General features: G+C 38.3%; 1 protein-coding gene and 1 long non-coding RNA gene across 2 annotated transcripts in view; one reads left to right on the top strand and one right to left on the bottom strand.

The window, feature by feature from the left end:
* LOC117982882 (uncharacterized) overlaps window positions 1–22,531 on the bottom strand; it is a 47,570-nt gene that overhangs the window by 6,856 nt on the left and 18,183 nt on the right. The window contains exons 8-10 of the mRNA XM_034969317.2: window positions 13,483–13,612; window positions 9,104–9,233; window positions 7,636–7,770 (exon numbers count right to left, since the gene is read on the bottom strand). Of these exons, the coding sequence (XP_034825208.2) occupies window positions 7,636–7,770; window positions 9,104–9,233; window positions 13,483–13,612 (395 nt within the window). The remainder of the gene's footprint in view (window positions 1–7,635; window positions 7,771–9,103; window positions 9,234–13,482; window positions 13,613–22,531) is intronic.
* On the top strand, window positions 20,869–21,246 carry LOC138402510 (uncharacterized). The gene is made up of 2 exons (XR_011236888.1): window positions 20,869–21,053; window positions 21,137–21,246. It is a non-coding gene; the product is annotated as an uncharacterized lncRNA (long non-coding RNA).

Below are 22,531 nucleotides of genomic sequence, written 5' to 3'. Positions count from 1 at the left end.
GCTTAATAAATTTGTGACTTGAATAGTTAGGTAAGTAGATACTGAAAACTAGCTATAGCTTTATTATCACAAACGTGCAAACTGTGGAACCAACTCCCATCGGCGGTGTTCCCACTAGATTATAACATGGGGTTGTTCAAGGGGCGGACCAACAAATTCCTAAAAGGCCGGCAACGCATCGGCGGCCCCTCTGGTGCTGCAAATGTTCATGGGCGGCGGTAATCACTTAACATCAGGTGACCCGCCTGCTCGCTATTTCTATTAAAAAAAAAAAAAAAAAAAAAAAACAATCTTACCAGTTTTGACTTGTTGACGACATTTTATGGAAACCGAATGCAAACTTAAGTCACAACTCAGAGCGTTCAAGATGGGCGGCCAATCCGCGTACTTCAGCCTGTCCACACAAAAATCTAGAACTTTTCCGTTGCCAGAGGGAACCACGCTGTTTATCGGAGTCAAGTTCTGGAGCTTGCAACATTTCAAATAACATTGGGTAAATATACGACTATTCTTGCTGTCACCTTTGCCGACCATATTATCTTAAAAAAGTAAAAAATGTATCTTCGAAAAATCATTCGCTCACTCTGTTATCTGTATAGCGTAATTTTAATATAAATTGTGCAATTTAAAGATTTTTTATTCAATAACAATTAATATAAAATATATGATTGCTCTAAAAATGTGTTGACATACTTCTTGTTTCAAATTGGAATCACTTTGACAACGACAAAATAGGCATGTCTTAATTTATTTTTCCAAGTAATGCAACCTCTTTTAAACTCTCCTAAATATTTTTTTTAAGTTTCTATTACTTTGGTTACTTTATACTCTATCGTAATTTTTACTCTTCGTCGTCTACAGGTGCCTGTCCACTGAAGCGGAGCGAAGATGAGTGCAGTCCAACCGACCTATAACATTATTAAAATATGACGTGATAGAATTATCATGCGATCTATTTCTAATAATCTCGGTTCGCTTAATAAGTCTCCGCACTGCTTCAGTTTTAGTAGAGCGGAGTGGAGAGGCGATCAGGTCAATGCCTACAGAGATGCCATTTCTCCAATCGTACCTATCAGTGGACAGGCACCCCTAATTAGCGATTGGGTTACGCCTAAGTTTAATATATTATCTTTGGCCTAACGGAAGAAGGTATATTATTATTTTAATGGTAAAAGGCAGAACTGATTTGGTTAGGCTTCATAATATGTCTGAGCGGGTCTAGGTACCTACATAAATTAAAGAAAAAGGAAACTCTTTTAGAAAACTTTATTACAAATATACTTGTGACTTTCTTTTTACAACAAAACTATAAACGTGGCAACACTTAATACCAAATCCAAAATGTCGTAGTTTAGGCAAGGTTTTAATATTAAAATAACAAGGTATAATAAGGTACTTTTACTTATTTTAATTTAGTTTAGGTATATATAGGAGACCGCGTATCAGCAAGCGCAGTGTGGGACGACCTCCAACCCGCTGGACTGATGACCTTAAGATAGTAGCGGGAAGTGGGTGGATGAGGAAGGCAGAGGATCGTGTGTGGTGGCGTGCTCTTGGGAAGGCCTATGTCCAGCAGTGGACGCAAACAGATTGATTGATTGATCAGGTATATATAGTTTCCTTGTACATTTTTTTACTCGGCATTTCGCGTACATTATGCAATTTTGGCATTCTGCATACTGTTTTTTTATATTATTAGGCATTTTGCGTCTAACAGTTCGCAATTACTTGTCTGTTAGCGCTAACCCTAAGTTCGAAATTACATTCCTGCCACACCAAGGCTCTGCCACATTCTTCTGTCACTGCACGTTCGTGTGGGAACACGCCTTTATTATTTAGTTTAGTGTTGCCACACTAAAATACAACTTTTCTTAAAACAACACCTCTATTTATAAAGTTAAATATTAACAGAATACTTATAAAAATAGCCTCTAAGGGCTCTTTTATGGAGACGCGTCGCGTCACGCTGTTTTTTTTGTTTTTTTTTTTCATTTTATTCATTTATTTGTAATGTATATGTATATTGTTAACTCAAACATAAATTATGACCAAGTATGAGAGCGGTCTTGCAGAGGCGTTTGCTTTATATAAGTCGCGCAAATTTCTAATGCGCGTGGCCGCCATTTTAGTGACGTCAGCACTAGACTGAAATTTCGAGCTAATGGTATATTTTGATTTCGGCTGACGTCAAAATGACGTCATTTCGATGTTAATGAGACATGGTTCCAGCGCAATAGTAATTTGCGGGACTTATACAAGAACGCTCGATGCAACGCGCCGCGTCTCCATAAATGAGCCCTAAGTATAATAACCGCTAGATAACTTGGTAATGTTGACATAGTTAGGGTAACAATAATAATTTCAAAATATCTTATATTTTAAAATAAAATAAAAACTACAGAAAATGAGCCAAGTCCTGTACTTATGTTACAAGGTGATGTAAAAACAAAAAAGTGGCACTGGCGGCTATTCTGATGTCTTTCTCTAAACTAACTTTAGAGTAGGTATTTGCATCCTTTTCGTTTTAATACACTTACCTAGTTAGAAAAGGACAAAACCAACTTTTTTTGTTAAATAATTTTTTTTCATTTTTTTCAAACATTAAAATTTTATTGTACTTTAAACACCTTTCTTTTTTCATTCAGATACCAGTTAGCCTTTGACTGCAATCTCACCTGGTATGGCAATTTTGATTAAACCCATAACCTTTTGGTCTCTACGCGGCATCGTACCGGAACGCTATATCGCTTGGCGGCGTGGCTTTGCCGGTCGGTGCTACGGCCAAAGTCTCCCACCAGACCAGACCAGAAAAAATTTAAAAATTACAAAATCCTAAATTTTACCTGCCAGGAATCGAACCCGGGACCTCCTACTAATAAGACCACAACAGGGAGGTCGTCAAAGTTATAACAAACCTAAAGTTACGATAGTTTTAAGTTGAAATAGATATATCTGTATTTTAATAACTTAGTAAGAAAAATATGCAAATACTCAAAAGTTTTGTTGGCATCCAAATAAGTTCCTTTAAGAAAAACAAGTGAATTTTTGGTAGTTGTAATTTCGTTTCATTAAAACTTATAATTATATCATTTAATAATAATACTAGAGTAGTATAAAACTGTAAGTCTTGATTAAAAACCTTACACATATATTTAGCTAAAAACAGGGTTCTTTGATTTTCATTTCGAAGAAATAGACTACAGAGAGCTATGGACTGGTTTATATAATATTTCTTTTGTCGCAGTCACTGTTAAAAGTACTAATGGCGCCGATTCTCTTGTCTTTCTCTAAACTAAATTTAGACTATCTGCATCTTTTTCTTTTTAATATAGCTAAAAAGGGACAGAACATGAATTTTACATTTAAAGACTCTTAATTTTAGTGCACGCTACAAATTTAAACGCTCGCGACTGGCAGCTAAAGTCACGAGGTTTGACAGCTCTAAATAAAATTTTAAACTGTCAAACTGTATCTGTCCTTTTCTAAATGCATTAGTAAGAAGAGGATGTGAATACTCTAAAATTTAGGTGTGCACAGAATCAGTGCCATTATTTATTTATTACATTTGTTAGTTTACACTAGAATTAGAGAATAGCTATACAAGGTTTTAGATAATATTATTGTAATAAGTATTATAAATTATAATTATGACAAAGGTCCGAAGAAGTTACATAAAGTAACTTATGAAAAAGATGTGTTGATTCTTTATTAAAACTGAAGAGGTAACAAAATCAGAAAGAACTTTATTTGTCATTATTTTTATCCATTATAATTCTAAAGATTGTTATTATTATATTGTATGTATTATATGATATAGTCATTTTGGTCTTACTTTAGCATCAATATAGGCTTTAGAGCTAGCGCGCACCACGATAAACCGTTTTTTGCGCAAAAATCTGTGAACTACATAGAAGCGCGCGCACTGCGGAACTAATTGAGCACCGGATTTTGATAGATTTAAGTTCAAATTTACGGATTTTAAAACGCACTGCGACTCACCGACCGTGGTGCAAAGTGTTCACTAGCAATAAAAGCTAGTTCTGATTGTCGTGTCAATTTCTACAAGTTTTAGTATCTAAAAACTTGACTTGCTGGAAGTGTTTACACACTGCAAGTGACTTTGACAAGTTTCATTCCTAGTGAACACTTGGCTTTACGTAAAAAATCAGTAAAAATCATTATATCTAACTATATAAATAGTATAAAAATATTTTGTGACTGGCAAAACTTGAACGTTAACGCAATTAGCTGGCGAATGATGGGTGTACGCGATTGGTTGATCAGTCGGCGCGGGTGACCGCTATTGGATAGCGAATAGCGGGTGTACGCGATTGGTTGATCAGTCGGCGCGGGTGCACGCTATTGGATAGCGAATAGCGGGTGTACGCGATTGGTTGATCAGTCGGCGCGGGTGCACGCTATTGGATAGCGAATAGCGGGTGTACGCGATTGGTTGATCAGTCGGCGCGGGTGCACGCTATTGGATAGCGAATAGCGGGTGTACGCGATTGGTTGATCAGTCGGCGCGGGTGCACGCTATTGGATAGCGAATAGCGGGTGTACGCGATTGGTTGATCAGTCGGCGCGGGTGCACGCTATTGGATAGCGAATAGCGGATGTATGCGATTGGTTGATAACTCAAGCCTTATTTTCCCCTATGCCGCTTAAGGTTCAAGTTATTTGCCGGGCACTATAATTACATCCACCATCAGTCCTCAGGTACCCAAGATAATATAATACATAACTCATAAGCAAAATAACAACAGAAATTACACGTTTAATTTGACTATTAAATCCATGAGAGTTGGTTACAGCAAATATGCGTAAATCGCACTGTTTTATCTGCAATTATTTACAGTGCGACAAGGCTCTCTTGGCACTTGAATGACATTGACAGAGGGGCGCTGTGGGAAAACAAAGACTTAGAATATACAAACAAGAACAAAGGGGACCCTTGAGGGCAACGTTAGTTCTGATTTTCGCCACGCGCCAAGATAGCCTTGTGGCACTGTACCTAGTTATCTCCGTTAAAGGTTGTATTAGTCGGGTACGGGTCAAAGTGAGCGTGTAATTTTCGTCTTAGTACTATTTCCATCTCTTTCTACCGCGATAATTATAATATAATCCCCATCTCTTTCTTTCACAGCCTTTCAGAAAATATCTTAATAAAAAATCCCGTCTGCCACCAAAAATAATTAATACAAACTAGCTGTTGCCCGCGACTTTGACCGCGTGGATTTAGGTTTTTAAAAATCCCGTGGGAACTCTTTGATTTTCCGCGCCTATGTCACACCCCAGGTCTTTAACTACATTCATGCAAAATAAACGTCAATTCGTTCAAAAAAAGGACAAACATATCGCATTTAGGGCACCTGCCCACTGAAGTAGAGCGGAGCGGAGATGTGTATAGTTGACCAATCGAGAGTTTTATCAGATGACCGAATAAAAATATCACGTTATTTACCGACAATCTGACTGGTCTGCTCAACACATCTCCGCTTCAGTGAACAGGCACCCTTAATAACTTAGAGTCTCAATAGCTCAACGGGTAAAGGAGTGGACTGAAAACCCTACAACGTGGTGAATGACGAAGTGGTCGTCGGTTCAAACCCCGCCCGTTGCACTATTGTCGTACCTACTCCTAGCACAAGCTTGACGCTTAGTTGGAGAGGAAAGGGGAATATTTGTCATTTAACATGGCTAATATTCTTTTTAAAATAAAAAAATAAATAAAAAATGGGTAATATTCCCATAAATTTTTTTGCAAAGTAGCACTAATCTGCTACCTTTTTCAATTTTTTATCTGGCCACCCTAAACACAATGGGAGCAAGAATTTGATGGCAGATGGAAATAAACTCTATATTCTTCCATTGCAAAATTTTCTCTATGATTCTATAGTTTTCTAAATCCCATTTAAATATCTCATTCTCTATTTTTAGGTTCCGTACCAGAACGGTGCCAGCGTAACCCTATTAACTAAGCCTCCGCTGTCCGTCCGTCTGTCTGTCAGCGGGCTGTATCTTATGAACCTTAATAGGTAATAGAGCTGAAATTTTCACAGAATGTGTATTGCCGCTAACAACAAATAATAAAAACTGGCTGGATCTGGCGGGAATGTTTTTTTTATAATTTTTTTATTCAGATTCAAGTTAGCCCTTGACTGCAATCTCACCTAATGGTAAGTAACGATGCAGTCTAAGGTGGGAGCGGGCTAACCTGGAAGGAGTGTGGCAGTTTTTATTAAACCCATACACCTTTGGTTTCTACACGGCATCGTACCGGGACGCTAAATCGCTTGGCGGCACGGCTTTGCCGGTAGGGTGGTAACTAGGCACGGCCGAGGCTACCCACCAGACTAGACCAGAAATTTAGAAATTATAAAATTCCAAATCCCTGCCAGGAATCGAACCCGGGACCTCCCTCTAATAAGACCATAGCGCTTACCATTGCGCCAGGGAGGGTGTAGGAGCGAGACGTGCAATGTTACCCCCCCCCCCCCCCCCTCCCCTCGCAACGTCGTGCGCAAACTTCAGGGGCACATTTACGTTCGAATCGTACTGTACTTTGTATGAAATACTACTGAAATTCTCCACTTCCCACTTTTTTTCATCGTAAACTGATGAAAAAAAAAAGCTTTGTAACCTCACATAAATAATGAAGATAAAAACGCTAACCTGAAAGGAGTATGATAGTTTTATAGACCCACTAGCTGATGTCCGCGACTTCGTCCGCGTGGAATTAGGTTTTTAAAAATCCCGGGGGAACTCGTTGATTTTCCAGAATAAAAAGTAGCCTATGTCACTCTTCATGTCTAACTATATCAATGCAAAAAAATCACGTCGATCCGTTGCGACGTGATTGAAGGACAAACCAACAAACAGACACACTTTCGCATTTATAACATGGCTACTGATATACATTTATAATGATAAAAGAGCGTGGATTTGACCTGCAGCTCGTTCCAGCAACGCACAAGACTGCAAATATTATTTTATACATGGCATAATCTTGTACCTATATTATCAAATATTTGAAAAGAGCAACCGCCGAGTTTCTTGCTGGTTCTTCTCGGTAGGAAAGGCATTCCGAACCAGTGGTAGATGCATCCGACTATTCGAAAGTACTTGTTTATTCGCATAAAAATATTTAATTTTTTATTTTTTTTATTTTATGCTTTAATAGAGGTCCGGGGTTCGATCCCTTTAACTTCATGGAGTGCATTCTAAGCAACTCAATATCACTTGTTTTAAAGGTGAAGGAAAAAATCGCGAATAAACCTGTATGCCTTAGAGTACTCCATAATTTCAAAGGTGTGTAAAGTCTTCCGATCCAATCCGCACATGACCAGCCCCTATAACACCAAACAATAAAAATTTCAAAAAAATTACCACCATGCAAAATTTTGTACAACGATACGGAACCCTTCGTGAGCGAGTCCGACTCGCACTTGACGGGTTTTTTTTTTGCGCGCGTTGCTATATCCCTGTCTATTCTGTCATTCGTCCCTCTCACTCCAAGGCAAGTCTCTTTTCTTATGACGCGCGTTGCGATTTTCCTGTCTGTTCTGTCATTCGTCCCTCTCATTCCAAGGTTGATAGACAGAGACGGCTATTCCGCGTAGGTGACATACGACTGTTGTCTATCCGACTCTGGCTGGTCGCCGTCGCTGGACTCGTTGGAGAAGGAGCGTCGTCTCGTCCATTCGCTCTCGGGATCGGAGAATATATTGCGTTCCAGTTCATCTTCTTCAGCTTCCAAGTCTAATTCATCTGTACGAATAAAACAAATATTCAGTGTTACAATTGGGTATTTTACTACTTTTGAATTTGATAAACATTATTACTTTAATACGATAAAAATAATGACGTACACTGAAAAAAATATTAAAATCCAACAAAGATTTACAAAGTTACAGGCATTTTAATTTTGGAGTGGGAGGTTCTTCTATCCCTTTCTCGCAAAACGAAAATTTGTATGAAACCGCACGAGACTACTATGGCATTACTCAAAATGACGTCATAATTCTATATCGCTAACTCTGTCTAATCAGAAATATTTAAATGCTTATAACTTTTTTATTATTCGATCGATTTAATTAGTTGCTTTGGTTTCCGTCATTATTTTTATCCTAGTTTATAATAAAGTAATAAAAAATTGGAGTCAAATATCCAGTTGAGCATGGCATACCGAAGTATATTGCGTAGTTTTAATGTTTACTAACGAACTAAGGTAAAACATCTGCATCACTGTATATATAGTGACAGGAAGTAGTCCCTTGGTTTCTTTTTAAATTTAGGAAGACTATCACCTATAATGTCTATATCTAGAACTTTATTGATACTGTTATACAACATAACGGTACGGTAACATATACGGTTAACAGGATGTTAACCGTATATGTTAGCTAGATGCTGAGGCCCCTAGATTTGTTTTTGAAACACCAGCTTTAAAAACATATAATTTTTTACACGACTATGGCTTAGGTATTCAAACAGAAATTTTATAAAGTAATTCAGTTGTGTAACGGCTTAACGGAGGAAGAAGGTTTTTTTACGTCGTATGCACTATAAGCTGTGATAGCCTAGTGGTTAGGACGTCCGCCTTCTAATCGGAGGTCGGGGGTTCGATCTCGGGCATCTCTAACTTTTCGGAATTATGTGCGTTTCAAGTAATTAAATATCACTTGCTTTCGGTTAAGGAATACATCGTGAGGAAACTTGCATGCCTGAGAGTTCTCTATAATGTTCTCAAAGGTTTGTGAAGTCTACCAATCCGCACATGGCCAGCGTGGTAGACTATGGCCAAACCCTTGTCACTCTGAGAGGAGACCTGTGCTCTGTAGTTAGCCGGCGATGGGTTGATCATGATGATGATGATGATGCAGTATGCAACACCGATGAAAATTTGTACTGGTGTGGAAAATGACTTACGAGTTTTATGTTTATCTCTGCAACGTTGTACATTTATCTCATTTCTTTCCCATAAAAAAGAAAGAGACACACAGACATTGTCTATCGTTGATATCTCGCTGGGCGACGGCATGTCCGCGACAAACATCTCCGTCCTCTTCATCTGCTAGTAAACAGAAAGAGAGGCACTCACCATCGTCAGCCATCAGTTCCGCGGACCAGTCGTTGTCGAACTCCAGCTGCTTGTTGACATCGCGCTCTGTGGGTGACTGCACTGCATCCGTATCCGCGTCCGTCACGTCATATATTTCCGTCATCTTCATCTGCCAATAAACAGAAAGAGACACACTCATTTAATTATAAAAAGCCATAAGGCGTTATCTGTATGTATGACAAAAATCGTTGATCGCAAAGAGCGTGCAAAGAGCCATACACTGTCGATTTATTGTTACGATATTCATGATTGCATAGGTTTTTGTTGCGTTTGTTGTTTTGTCTTCGATTAGGTAAATCACTATCGATCTTGTTTGAAGTCGGTTAAAAATATGCTATGCCTGGTTAAAACCCTACTGTTTACAAAGCTATTACACTAATCGCGAGCAATTTACTCTTATCCATTGAGGAGTTCCGTTCTCCATCTCCGAAGATATTCATCAGATCTTTACCAAATTAAAATGGGACCACCTATGTATGAAGTATGTCCTGCAAAACAAAAAAAGAATCATCAAAATCGGTCCAATTTTGACGGAGTAATCGCGTAACAAATATACCAAAAAAAAAACAGTCGAATTGAGAACCTCCTCCTTTTATTGAAGTCGGTTTAATATAAAAAATATAATAATAAAGAATTATTCTATTCTATTCTATTCTGTGATTTTTGAACATCTGTGTAACTGCGTATTAATACTTGTAACTCGGAAACACGGGCGCGTAAACAAAGGAGCCACTATCGATGCAGTGTGAAAGGTTGCGTTAATCATGGGCCAAAGTTTTCACAAGCACTTCGAAACAAGCCATCAATGGTACCTACTGATTCCCTTAATTTTTGAGTATTCGCATCCTCTTCTTACTAATGTAATATGAAAAGGACACACACAGCTTGCCAGTTTTAAATTTAATTTAGCGCTGTCAAACCTCGTGACTTTAGCTGCCAGTCGCGAGCCTATTGTTTTTTTTTAGCGCATACATAAAATTTAGTCTTTAAATGTAAAAGTCATGATCCGTCCTTTTTTTGCAATATTTAAAAGAAAAAGATGCAGATTCTCTAAAGTTAGTTTAGAGAAAGACAGCAGAATCGGGCCAGTGTTAAAAATTGTAGACACGTTTAATTTTGTTCAATGTGATACTAATAAGAGTAATCTGTGTGAATGAAATTGATATTGAACTGAAATTGTTGGGTCTAGTTTAATGTAGCGTAGACCCGGCCCCCACGAAAGGATTATGTTCTTTAACTAAATGACCCTAGGTCAAGCCAACCCGAAGTAGATATCTATTAAAATATAAATTCGCGATAAACCAATAATAAGAAATTTAAATAAACATAACCGAGATAATCTTTAATTTTGTTGTTAGGACAACAAAACTATTTGACATAAATTTTGTGATACGAGCAAAAACGCTAATATTATTAGTGAATACTAAAAATATAAAGAAATAACCCGAAAATTAACAAACGTCGTTTGATAACGTTATCTGTTTACGTTATGATTTTTAGGGTTTCGTGCGTCCGAATGAAAAACCGGTAGGTACCCTTAGCGCCTGCGCAGACGAGGATCTACGGGCCCTCGACCTGCGAGGTCTGCGGAGGACAAAAGTCTCTCATCTTTACAGTACGAGGCCGAAAGTGATGAACATCGGCCTTTAGAATGACATTTCATCTTTGTAGAGCGTTGTCTCTGTCAGTCATACCCATATGACGCTTTGTCGGTCTGTACGACCGAGACAGTGCTCTACACTGCTGTCTCCTAAAATCGATGTTCATCACTTTTTGGCCGCGTACTGCATCGTGTATCGCGAACCCGCTCCACGCGACTCTAACTCGCACTTGTCCGGTTTTTAGGGTTCCGTACCTCAAAAGGAAAAAGAGACCCTTATAGGATCACTTTGTTGTCTGTCTGTCTGTCTGTCTGTCTGTCAAGAAACCTACAGGGTACTTCCCGTTGACCTAGAATCATGAAATTTGGCAGGTAGGTAGATCTTATAGCTGACATTTGGGGAAAAATCTGAAAACCGTGAATTTAGGGTTAGATCACACAAAAAAAATTAAATTGTGGTCATGAACTAATAATTAGTATTTTCAACTTTCGAAGTGAGTGACTATATCAAGTGGGGTATCATATGAAAGGTCTTCACCTGTACATTCTAAAACAGATTTTTATTTATTTTTATGCATCATAGTTTTTTAATTATCGTGCGAAAAAATACGACTGTAGTACGCAACCCTCATTGCGCGAGCCTGACTCGCACTTGTCCGGTTTTTTTACTACATAATATATTAATTTTGATTTATACAACGAAAACACTTGGCAATACCTACGCAAAAAGAGCAACAGTTTTGATAACCTATCAACATAATATTATTATCTCAGTGCTACATAGCACGTACTCTGCATGATGTCGTGTTACCCCTCAGTGTTACTAATCTAGTGCCCCCACGCAAAAAAATTTGCCAGATAGTTTGAATTAATTGTGAAACCCGTTAGCTACTTACAAATTGGTCGTACTGTATATAAGGTAGGGCGATTGTCTAAAACCTGCATCAATCATTATTTGAATCTCAATTGTTCTGATTGGCTGAATTTGTGCGATTCTTGTTGCAACAATGCATTGTGACCAATAGTGAGCGAGCATTAACCAATCAGAGATGATTGCGATCGTGACATTGTAGCTGTCAAACAACCGCGGTAGGGCCACTGCTGTATCTGCTGTATATACTGCACTGTACAGTAATGGCGCCGATTCTCTTGTCTTTAACTAAACTAACTTTAGACTAACTGCATCTTTTTCTTTTTAATATTGCTAAAAAGGGACGGAACTTGAATTTTACATTTAAAGACTAAATTTTTGAGCACGCTACAAATTTAAACAATAGGCTCGCGACTGGCAGCTAAAGTCACGAGGTTTGACAGCTCTAAATTAAATTTAAAACTGTCAAGCTGTGTGTGTCCTTTTTATATTACATTAGTAAGAAGAGGATGCGAATACTCTAAAATTTAAGTGTGCACAGAATCAGTACCAATGTCCTATCAACTTTGACCAGATATACAGTCATAGACCAAAACTCGTTTAGCACCTTAATGATCAAATTCACTTGCACGGCACGGCACAGTTGTTCTCACATCTGTGTAGCGTGTTTATAGAAAAAGGTCATATTAAGTGCGACTGCTTTTTCATGCAATAGTTTTGCGGAATTGCTACTCGAATTCTGAGGCCGACCGTTTATCGTGCTAGAAGAGAGCAAAGAAATCGGTCATCATTTCTACACTTTTCGCGATAACCCGGAGGTCACAGCGTGCGAGTTCTCGCGCGATAGCACACCACTTCTGACGCTCCGCTGTACGTTTATTGGCGGGAGATAAACAGGGTTAAATCATGATGCCAGTACAATGTTATAGATACCCTGTTTGTTATTTACTTATTTCCTATTTTCCACGAAAGCATATCAGATGTTTTCGATATATTTATAGAAAGGGGCTGAATTTATTACCTACTAGCTGATGCCCGCGACTTCGTACGCGTGGATTTAGGTTCAGCTCATCAATTTTCCGGGATGAAAAGTAGCCTATGTCCTTCCCCGGGATATAAGCTAACTCTGTACCAAATTTCATCAAAATCGGTTGAACGGTTGGGCCGTGAAAAGCTGACAGACAGACACACTTTCGCATTTATAATATTAGTATACCTATAATAATTGGTACCTATAATAATTGGTGAAATATAAAATGATTCAATCTAGATAACAAACCATGTTTGTTTCTTTCCAATTGAAAAAAAATGTAGGTATAGTACGCGACAGGTCGAGATAGCAATTGTGGTATGAGGCGGGGTGACATCCCGCTCGCCCGCACCGGATTAGCGTGAGGGCTGTGCGAGGTGTTCCCTCCCCGATTGTCATCTCGACCTGTCGCGTACTATACGTAGAGTAGTGGCATTGTGAGTATATTTTGCCGGACAGCTCGTGAAGTTCCAGTGAAAAGAACAAGATAGCGTATAGTTCGGTACTGCCCATGACAGCTCGAACTGCCTCTCTCGGAGCACCGCAGTCCCGTCGTGACCACGACTCGTGCAACTGGGTCAAAATATCGACATGTCGTGGTATGTACCCGTTGTCTACATTATAATCATCATCATCATCATCAACCGATAGATGTCCATTGTTGGACATAGGTCTCTTGTGTAGGGACTTGCACACGCCACGGTCTTGCGCTGCCTGAATCCAGCGGCTCCCTGCGACTCGTCTGATGTCGTCCGTCCACTTAGTGGGGAGTCTTCCAACGCTGCGCCTTCCGGTGCGAGGTCGCCCTTCCAGCGCCTTGAGACCCCATTATAATTTAAAAGACCACTAATCAATACCTTATTGTCGCTGTCGAGGTAGTAGTAGGCCAGCAGCGCATCATTGTGGGTGGTGACGTTGAGAATGTGCTCGAAGGTATCCGCGTCGGCCGGCACGTCGCCGCACGTCACGCGCAGCTCGCTCGCGCGCCTGCAAGTTACGCCCATTTTGAGTTATTGGTCAAAGCAGAAATGAGGAGATCCGTAGGAGAACTACAGTAACCGACAGCTCAACGGGACATCTGGCTCCAATTCATTCATATTGCGTATTTCTCTTACCTACGCAATGGAAACCTTGAAGAAATTATATAAAACTAGCTAGTGCTCGCGACTTCGTCCGCGTGGAATACACAAATTTTAAACCCCGATTTCATCCCCTTAGGGGTTGAATTTTCAAAAATCGTTTCTTAGCGGATGCCTACGTCATAATAGCTATCTGCATGCCAAATTTCAGCCCGATCCGTCCAGTAGTTTGAGCTGCGCGTTGATAGATCAGTCAGTCAGTCAGTCACCTTTTCCTTTTATATATTTAGACTAGCTTATGCTCGCGACTTCGTCCGCGTGGACTACAAAATTTCAAAACCCTATTTCACCCCCTTAGGAGTTGAATTTTCAAAAATCCTTTCTTAGCGGATGCCTACGTCATAATAGCTATCTGCATGCCAAATTTCAGCCCGATCCGTCCAGTAGTTTGAGCTGTGCGTTGATAGATCAGTCAGTCATTCAGTCAGTCAGTCAGTCAGTCACCTTTTCCTTTTATATATTTAGATTATTTCAAGGGTCACACCTGTTTTTCTGATGACTAGGGTTTTGGTCTCTGCAAAAAAGTCACAGTCAAATATTTTTATTCATAGTGGATACTATTGTACTGTAGAGAGTAGATGACTGCTTCTTTTATCTTGTCTGCCCAGCCTCTCTTTTCTCCTGCTACGTCCACGCGATCTCTTTTCTCCTATCTTGCTAGTGATCATGAGATTTTAAAGGCTGCTTATTGTTTTTGCGTAATGGCAGAGAAGATTCGTAGAACAAGGGTTACCTACATAGCTCAACGGGTTGCGAAGCTGAAGTGGCAATGGGCAGGGCACATAGTCCGGAAAACCGATAGACGTTAAGGTCCCAAGGTGCTGGAATGGCGACCTCGCACCGGAAAAATTATTTGACTGTGACTTTTTGCAGAGACCAAAACCCCCTAGTCATAAAAAAACAGGTGTGACCCTTGAAATAATTTTATATAATTTCTCCAAGGTTTCCATTGTGTGAGAGAATTGCGCAAAATGAATAAATTCGACCCAGATGTGTATGCAGTCAGCTGTGTCGACATAATTGCTCATATCTGCAGAAACATGGACGCTTTACGTCATGTATGTAATATTGTTCCTACTAATTATGAGTTCATGTTCATTACTATCAATAAATAACTTCATACTAGGTACCTAATACTATAAATCCGAAAGTGTATAGTCTGTAAATAATGACTCTTCACGCGCCATTTTAACTACATGGGTCAACTGTCATGTCAAAAGTACGATTCACCTTTAAAATAAGGGCTAAAATCGTACTTTTCACATGAAATTTAGTCAGTCGCGAAAGTGTCTGTCTGCTAGCTTTCACGGCCCATCCGTTAAACCATTTTTAGGGTTCCGTAGCCGAATGGCAAAAATGGAACCCTTATAGATTCGTCATGTCTGACGTCTGTCCGTCTGTCTGTCCGTCCGTATGTCACAGGCACTTTTTTCCGAAACTATAAGAGCTGTATACTGTTGAAACTTGGTAAGTGGATGTGTTCTGTGAACCGCATTAAGATTTTTACACAGAAATAGAAAAAAACAATAAATTTTGGGGTTCTCCATACTTAGAACTGAAACTCAAAATTGTTTTTTTCATGAAACCCATATGAGTGGGGTATCTATGGATAGGTCTTCAAAAATGATATTGAGGTTTCTAAATAATAAATAATATCATTTTTTTCTAAACCGAATAGTTTGCGCGAGAGATACTTCCAAAGTGATAAAATGTGTCCCCCCCCCTCTCTGTATCTTCTATAATAAGAGAATGATAAAACTAAAAAAATATATGATGTATATTACCATGCAAACTTCCACCGAAAACTGGTGTGAATGAGATCTAGTAAGTAGTTTTTGATTTATCGTGCAAAATGTCGATAAAATACTACGGAACCCTCAGTGCGCGACTCTGATTCGCACTTGGCCGGTTTTTATAAAAGTTGGCGAAGAAATACCAAGTTTGCTGCTCGGGGAAGGGCTACTTTTTGCCGCGGAAAATCAAAGAGTTCTTGGTCCCATGGGATTTTTAAAAACCTAAATCCACACCGAATAAATCGCGGGTATAAATCTACTTGGTATAGGGATAGCTTGCATCCTAGGTAGGCTACTTTTTATCAATCAAAGATTCTACATGGAATTTAAAAAAAACCGAATCTTCAGAATAAAGCGGATAAAGCCCCAGGTATGATTATTGTTACTGTAACAATTGGTACAACCAAAACTATTTAATGCTTGAACAATGAGTTGCATGTCTATTGTTTATTTATCAATTAAGGTCATTTCTATTGTAGCTACCTTTAGTACTTGTATACTAAATTACATTATATATACAAAATACTCGTATGTGCGTTTCGTAAAGTTATTTAAATCTATGATAAATTGTATTTCTGTTTATAGATTTTCTTCAAAGTAAGTACTTAATGGGTGGCTAGACGACATCAGATGAGTCGCTGAGAATCCCAAGTACAGAATGACAGAGTCAACGCTCTACAAAGCCGATATGTCATTCTAATGGCCGATGTACATTACTTTCTGCCGCGTACTGTATAGAATTTACAAAAGACTCTAGCAGGCAGTCACGATATGATGATGACATTCTTGGGCGATTTATTCAACGACATTTTTATTGTAATCAATGATAAATAAACAGTAATATCTTTGTTTGCGTTAAGACTTAGTTCATTCTGTATAATAAACCATTCTATTGACGTAGGTTTTGATGATATATCGCTATAATATACCTAATAACAAACGATATTTTGTTACCTGTAAATATAATTATAACTTGCATTTAAATGATTTTTCCCAAAACTTGTGGAACGATATTAATTTAAGTTTAACTTTAAGTAATTTATGATCAGGTAGTTAGTTGCAAAAAGTATTCAAATTCTCCGGGATTAAAAATTGTGATGTTTAGATCAGATACGTATCCCAAAATCCCTATTAAGCTTCTCAAATCAATCTTCATTTAAAGTTTTAATCATGCGTAATACAAAAATGTACGACGTAACTACTGCACTGATAATATAGTTGATACCTGTTGATACCCTTTCAAGGACGGATATAAAAATAACCCAAAAAATGCGCAACGCATTATTACCTATTGACACACATTATCGCCAGATAATTCGCAAATCATTTCATATCAGCATGACGTCGCTACCAGTGGGGGTATCAAATGTACAATATCTTAGATGTACCCAAAAGAAAGTCAAATAAAGTGCGCAGTCTAATAAAATAAATTCTGATAGTAAAAATATAGGTGGTTTCTTTGTTTTAACGTTATTGAATAAAACAAAATAATTAAATTGCGTAGATTAAAATGCGCATTGGTACTGCAGATTCTGAGCACAACTAAATTTTAGAGTATTCGCATCCTCTTCTTGCTAATGTTATATGAAAAGGACAGACACAGTTTGACAGTTTTAAATTTAATTTGGAGCCGTTAAACCTCGTGACTTTAGCTGCCAGTCGCGAGCCTATTGTTTAAATTTGTACCGTACACTAAAATTTGGAGTCTGTAAATGTAAAAGCACTCGCGCTCGTCCGCATCTGGTTAGCTCGGGGGCTGTGCGGGTGTGCGGGGAGTTCCTACCCCAATCGCCATCTCGATCTGTCGCGGACTTGCATGTTAACTGAATGTGTCTTTGTCTTAGTCTAAAAGTTGTTCCCTATTATAAAAATGTTGACTGTTCCACAAAGCGCAGACCTGGGAAGTAGGGCAAATAAGTGCCAAACGTTATCAATAGCGAGTTGTTTTTGATTTGAATTAGCTTATGCTCGCGACTTCGTCCGCGTGGACTACACAAATTTCAAACCTCTATTTCACCTCCTTAGGGGTTTTTTTTTAACTTTAGATTTAAGTTTATTTAATAGAATATAACAAAAAAAACTATATAGTATATACATACAGAAAAACTTATCACTAAAAAATTTATATTTACAAAAAATATACGCCGTCCAAATGGGCATTGTGCCCAAAACACTGGCGCTATTACCTTAGGGGTTGGATTTTCAAAAGTCCTTTCTAAGCGGATGCCTACGTCATAACAACTATCTGCATGTCAGAGCCCGATCCTCGCACTCGCAGCTCGCACTGCGCGATTGCGGGAGAGTGACAGCTACACTGTTACGATCGCAATCACCTCTGATTGGGTGACGCTCGCTCACTATTGGCTACAATGCATTGTTGCAACAAGAATCGCACAAATTCAGCCAATCACAACAATTGAGATGGTAATAATGATTGATGGAGGTTTTAGGCAATCGCCCTACCGCAATCGCGCAGCAGGTTAGCTGTCGTTTGGACTTCGTTCCGGCTCCCTTGATACGAGAGGTGAAGGCGATATGCAATCGCACCTATTTCTATTGTTCTAACTTCGAAGTTCGATTAATTAATAACACAATTCAGGTAATTTGTATTCAATATGTGCATTAATGGTCCTTTAATGACCATCTCATTAATAATGACCTCATTCCTTCTTTACAATGTATACTTTATATTTCCATACTAATATTATAAATGTGTCTGTCTGCTAGCTTGTCATGGCCCATACGTTTTACCGATTTGAACCGGTACAGAGATAGCTTGCATCCTGGGAAAGAACATACATCTCGGAAAATCAAAGAGTTCCCACAGGATTTTGAAAAACGTAAATTCAAATCTCTAGTATCATCTACTTAGTACAACGATAGTTTGTCACCTAGAGACGCATATATAGGCTACTTTTATATCGACAATCAAAGAGATGCCATGGGATTATTCGAAAACTGAAATTCACGCAAACCATGTCGCGGGCTATTACTTAATTGAATAAAATTTTAACATTAATGAATTCATTCAGTTTTTAGTGTTGACAAATTAGCCTCTGACTAAGGCCGACCAAATTAGCCTCTGACTACGGCCGACGAGAGTTGTCTGGCAGTATTGATTAATAATTATTAACAATATCCTGTAAAATACACATAAAATTCAGCACTCAGACTTTTAGAGAATGCGTAATGATTTTACGTACTTTTAGCAGCTGATAGCTTTAAATTGGCTCTTGGCCCAAACTAGCAGATACGCGAGCATTAAAGGTACATACAAACCCTATTCTATCCACAGATTTTGTTTCTCAGAAAATAAGTATAAGGTCTGGTTGCATGAGGTTCCTGCTTTATACCTACCAATTAAGTTTTAGACGTTCATGAAGTCAGCTGCGCGATTGCGGGAGAATGACGCTACAATGTCACGATCGCAGTCATCTCTGATTGGTTAACGCTCGCTCACTATTGGCAACAATGCATTGTTGCAACAAGAATCGCACGAATTCAGCCAATCAGAACAATTGAGATTGTAATAATGATTGATGCAGGTTTTAGACAATCGCCCTACAGTTTAAGAGATACAATTGCAATAAAAACTGATACTAATTAATTACTGACAACTGAAGGTCGTACGATTAGATTAAAATAATGTATTAATAAATAGATTTGTGGATAGTGAGATACATGCACCACGTTATCTTCAAATGAGGTCCGCCAACGCGGACGCTATTCGTCGCATTCAATCTTTTGGGTGGACATACAAGGTGTTAGGTAATGTCCGTAACATCCCGGTGAGCTATTTTAGCTATAGCTATAATGAGCTTCGTAGCGTGATCGTGGCCTCGTGGAGTATAATATGAGGACTTAAAGAATTTAAAACTTCAATACGACAACCCAACCGCAATGCAAATAGCTGATCGGTAAATGAACTCGTAAAAAAATTCTGTGAACTCCAAGGAAAAATTTGAAAGAATCTATGACACTAACTATTTGGTACTACATACCTCATATTTTGCTATGTTATATCAAACACCCTGTAGATAGGCCTGTTTTATATTCATGTCTTTACATTATACGCCGATTTTTTCATAGACAAATTATAAGTATGCAGTCATTAACAAAGAACTTGATTGATCGTAGGTCTAGGAGATACCTATAGCCATAAAAGTTTTTCAATATCAATGCATACCTATGTCATTTCTTTTAAAGGTACCAATAAAATACAATAAACAAATTGCACTTTCCTACAATACTAATAAAATATTTGAAAACAATAATCAGTAAGCATAAAAATATTCTAACGGTATATAGTTTTGCGATATGGAACGGCCGATAAGAAACATTACTTCACTGTATTCTGATAAGGAGCTAATAAAATAATTCAAACTCGACTCAGATTATTTTTTTGGAACAAAGAACTAAACCATACTCTTGAAAATGCAGAAATGAGTAATACTCAAAGCCTAAATATTTGTCAGATGAACAGCTAACGGTGTTGCATAGAAATATTCCGCACCTGCCTGCACTCCTTTATCCCACGTAACGAAATCTCTACCGTGGTGGGCCGTGGGCGGTGCATAAATTAGGCCTTTTATAATCCAAGATCTGTCCCCACTACCTAGGTATATCTCTCACATATCGGTAACTTTGTTCCTATCGAGGGAAACCGGCGAGATCTGCAAAAGTATTTTCTAGGGAAAATAGAAACGGAAGTACCTATAGCGAAACCACTCCGTGACAGAACTACTAGGCAATAGCCACTGCTATGTTCAGAATTATAAATACAAACCTTGTTAAGTACTGGACTACTAAAACGAAGAACGCTGTGACGTTGTAAATTTTGAACTACTAATTAGCGTTTCGCTTTTAATTAAAATCTATTTTGTTCAAAGTATGTTGGTGCCACCTAGCATCAAGGTGCAGAACTACGCGTGGGTCGATGTTCAGAGTTCATTCGAGCCACAATAGATGGCGTTTGCTTCGTTGTCAATTGTCGTAAAAATAAAACAAAATAATTAAATAAAACCATAATATCATTTGTTTATTGTTAAGTCATTAACAAAACGGTTCTTATAATATATCCTTAGGTTCCGCAAATATTCAAAAATGAATTGGCTTTATGATCAAACTAACTGAGAGCGGCCACACTCGGGTTGCGTCTGGCAACACCGATGGCTGAGATTTAGAATTTTCCTGGAGTCAACATGTGAAGACGAATTTTTTTCGTTCCAGGAAAATCTCATTCCTTTTCGCCCATGGCTTCGCCTGGGAAAATACAATAGTTATAAATTTTAGTCATCCTAACGTATTTCAATGTTTCATCAATTATGGTGAGTGAAAAATCAAGTAATGTGGATTCGACAAAATGGCGGTTTGGTTAGAGAAAATCCTAATTTTATGATTTCATTCCAGTTCCAGTTATTTTATCTTCCCAAATAAATGAGGATAATGGGTTGTGGGTGGACTTCTGAAAACCATTGGTGGCCAGGAGTTCAATAGGTGAGTTGTGTTTGATCGGGAAAATTCCACGTGTCGAAATTTTCACACAGCACAAATTATAATCTTGTTTTTCTTTGTTACAGGGTTTACGTTTACGTTTTACGTTTAGCTTCAGTTTTCCGTTTTAGTTTTCCGTTTGCGTTTTCGGTTTTCGTATTTATTTCTTTTGCACATTCACGTTGACAACTTAATTGCTATGGATAAGACTTGGTGAAAATCTTTGTAATGAAACATTTCGGTTGTGAAGAATCAAATAAATTGAGTTTTGGATCTTGGCCGATGCCGTCCAGCTACCTTGCAGTCTTCGCACCTACAAGTAAGCAAATGTTTGTATCCTGCAACAGTTTAGTGAACCTTCTTAGTGTATGTGTACAGTAAGAACCCTGTCTTTACTACTGAGCTTTTATTTTGAAACAATTTTATGAATTTTACTGTGTCATTGTCTATTCCATGCCAATGGCATCTTAAATTTAAAACATAGATTTTATGTACTATCTACCTAAGGCATTCTAATGTATCTAAATTAAGTCTTGGCATTAAGCTAGAATAACTAAGCATTATTAGCCATCACTATGTATTAAGCGACCCCGGTAAAAGTTACATTAAAAACAATTTTGCCTAACATCTAGCAAATTTCATTTATAACACCTCATATACATTACAAGGGAGTCGACGGCTAGCTTCTATTCTTTACTAGGTAGATAGATCAAGTAAAGTAAATTATTATTTTCCTCTAATCTTTGTAAGGTGGTAGATTATTCCGTATCCGGGTATATTTCTATTCCGCCCAATTTACCACCCTTACAAATGGCGCCCAACGTGGGGCCAGTTGTAACTGCAAAAATCACAGCTAAGCTGGCACCTAAGTATGAAAAGTGCAGGGTTGTCAAGGTTTTGTCACCTTTGGTTTATGAACTAGTTAGAGTAGCTGACAACCACCCAATAGGCACTTGGCATATTAAGGATATTAAGAAGTAGATATTTGCCATTACTTAGTTTGGTCTAAACTGTTTGAATATTTAAGTTATCAATATTCAATTAGGAATTTGAATGAGTGTAGTGATGTTCTGAGTTAACAGTTACATTACCATGGTTCAGTTGAGGAGGAATGTAGTGGATGTATGTAGGGATGAATATGTGATGATTGGAATGCTTGTGGTAGACCAACCGGTTGAGAAAGTAAAAATGCAAATATCGTACTTTGGGGATAACGAAAAGGGGGGGGTTTTGTGTTTTGTTTTCGTTTTCCTTCTAGATAATGGATCATTTCTGTTATTTTTCCGATTCTGTTCCGAGATCTATTTTCTAGGAGAGTTATTTCGTTTCTTTTCTCATATTCCGATTTTGATTCGGTTTTATTTTTCCGAATGGGATAGAGAACGGTTGCCATATCAGATGGACCCGTTCACAACCAGATTTTCCGTATTTGTTGAGTAACAAATATTACGATGGTAGTTTAAAAGAGTGAACCACCGTAG

The sequence above is a fragment of the Maniola hyperantus genome, chromosome 6, assembly GCF_902806685.2.
Source record: "Maniola hyperantus chromosome 6, iAphHyp1.2, whole genome shotgun sequence".
NCBI lineage: Eukaryota > Metazoa > Arthropoda > Insecta > Lepidoptera > Nymphalidae > Maniola > Maniola hyperantus.
Note: the sequence above shows the minus strand (reverse complement) of the source record. Positions and strands in the feature narration are given on the sequence as shown.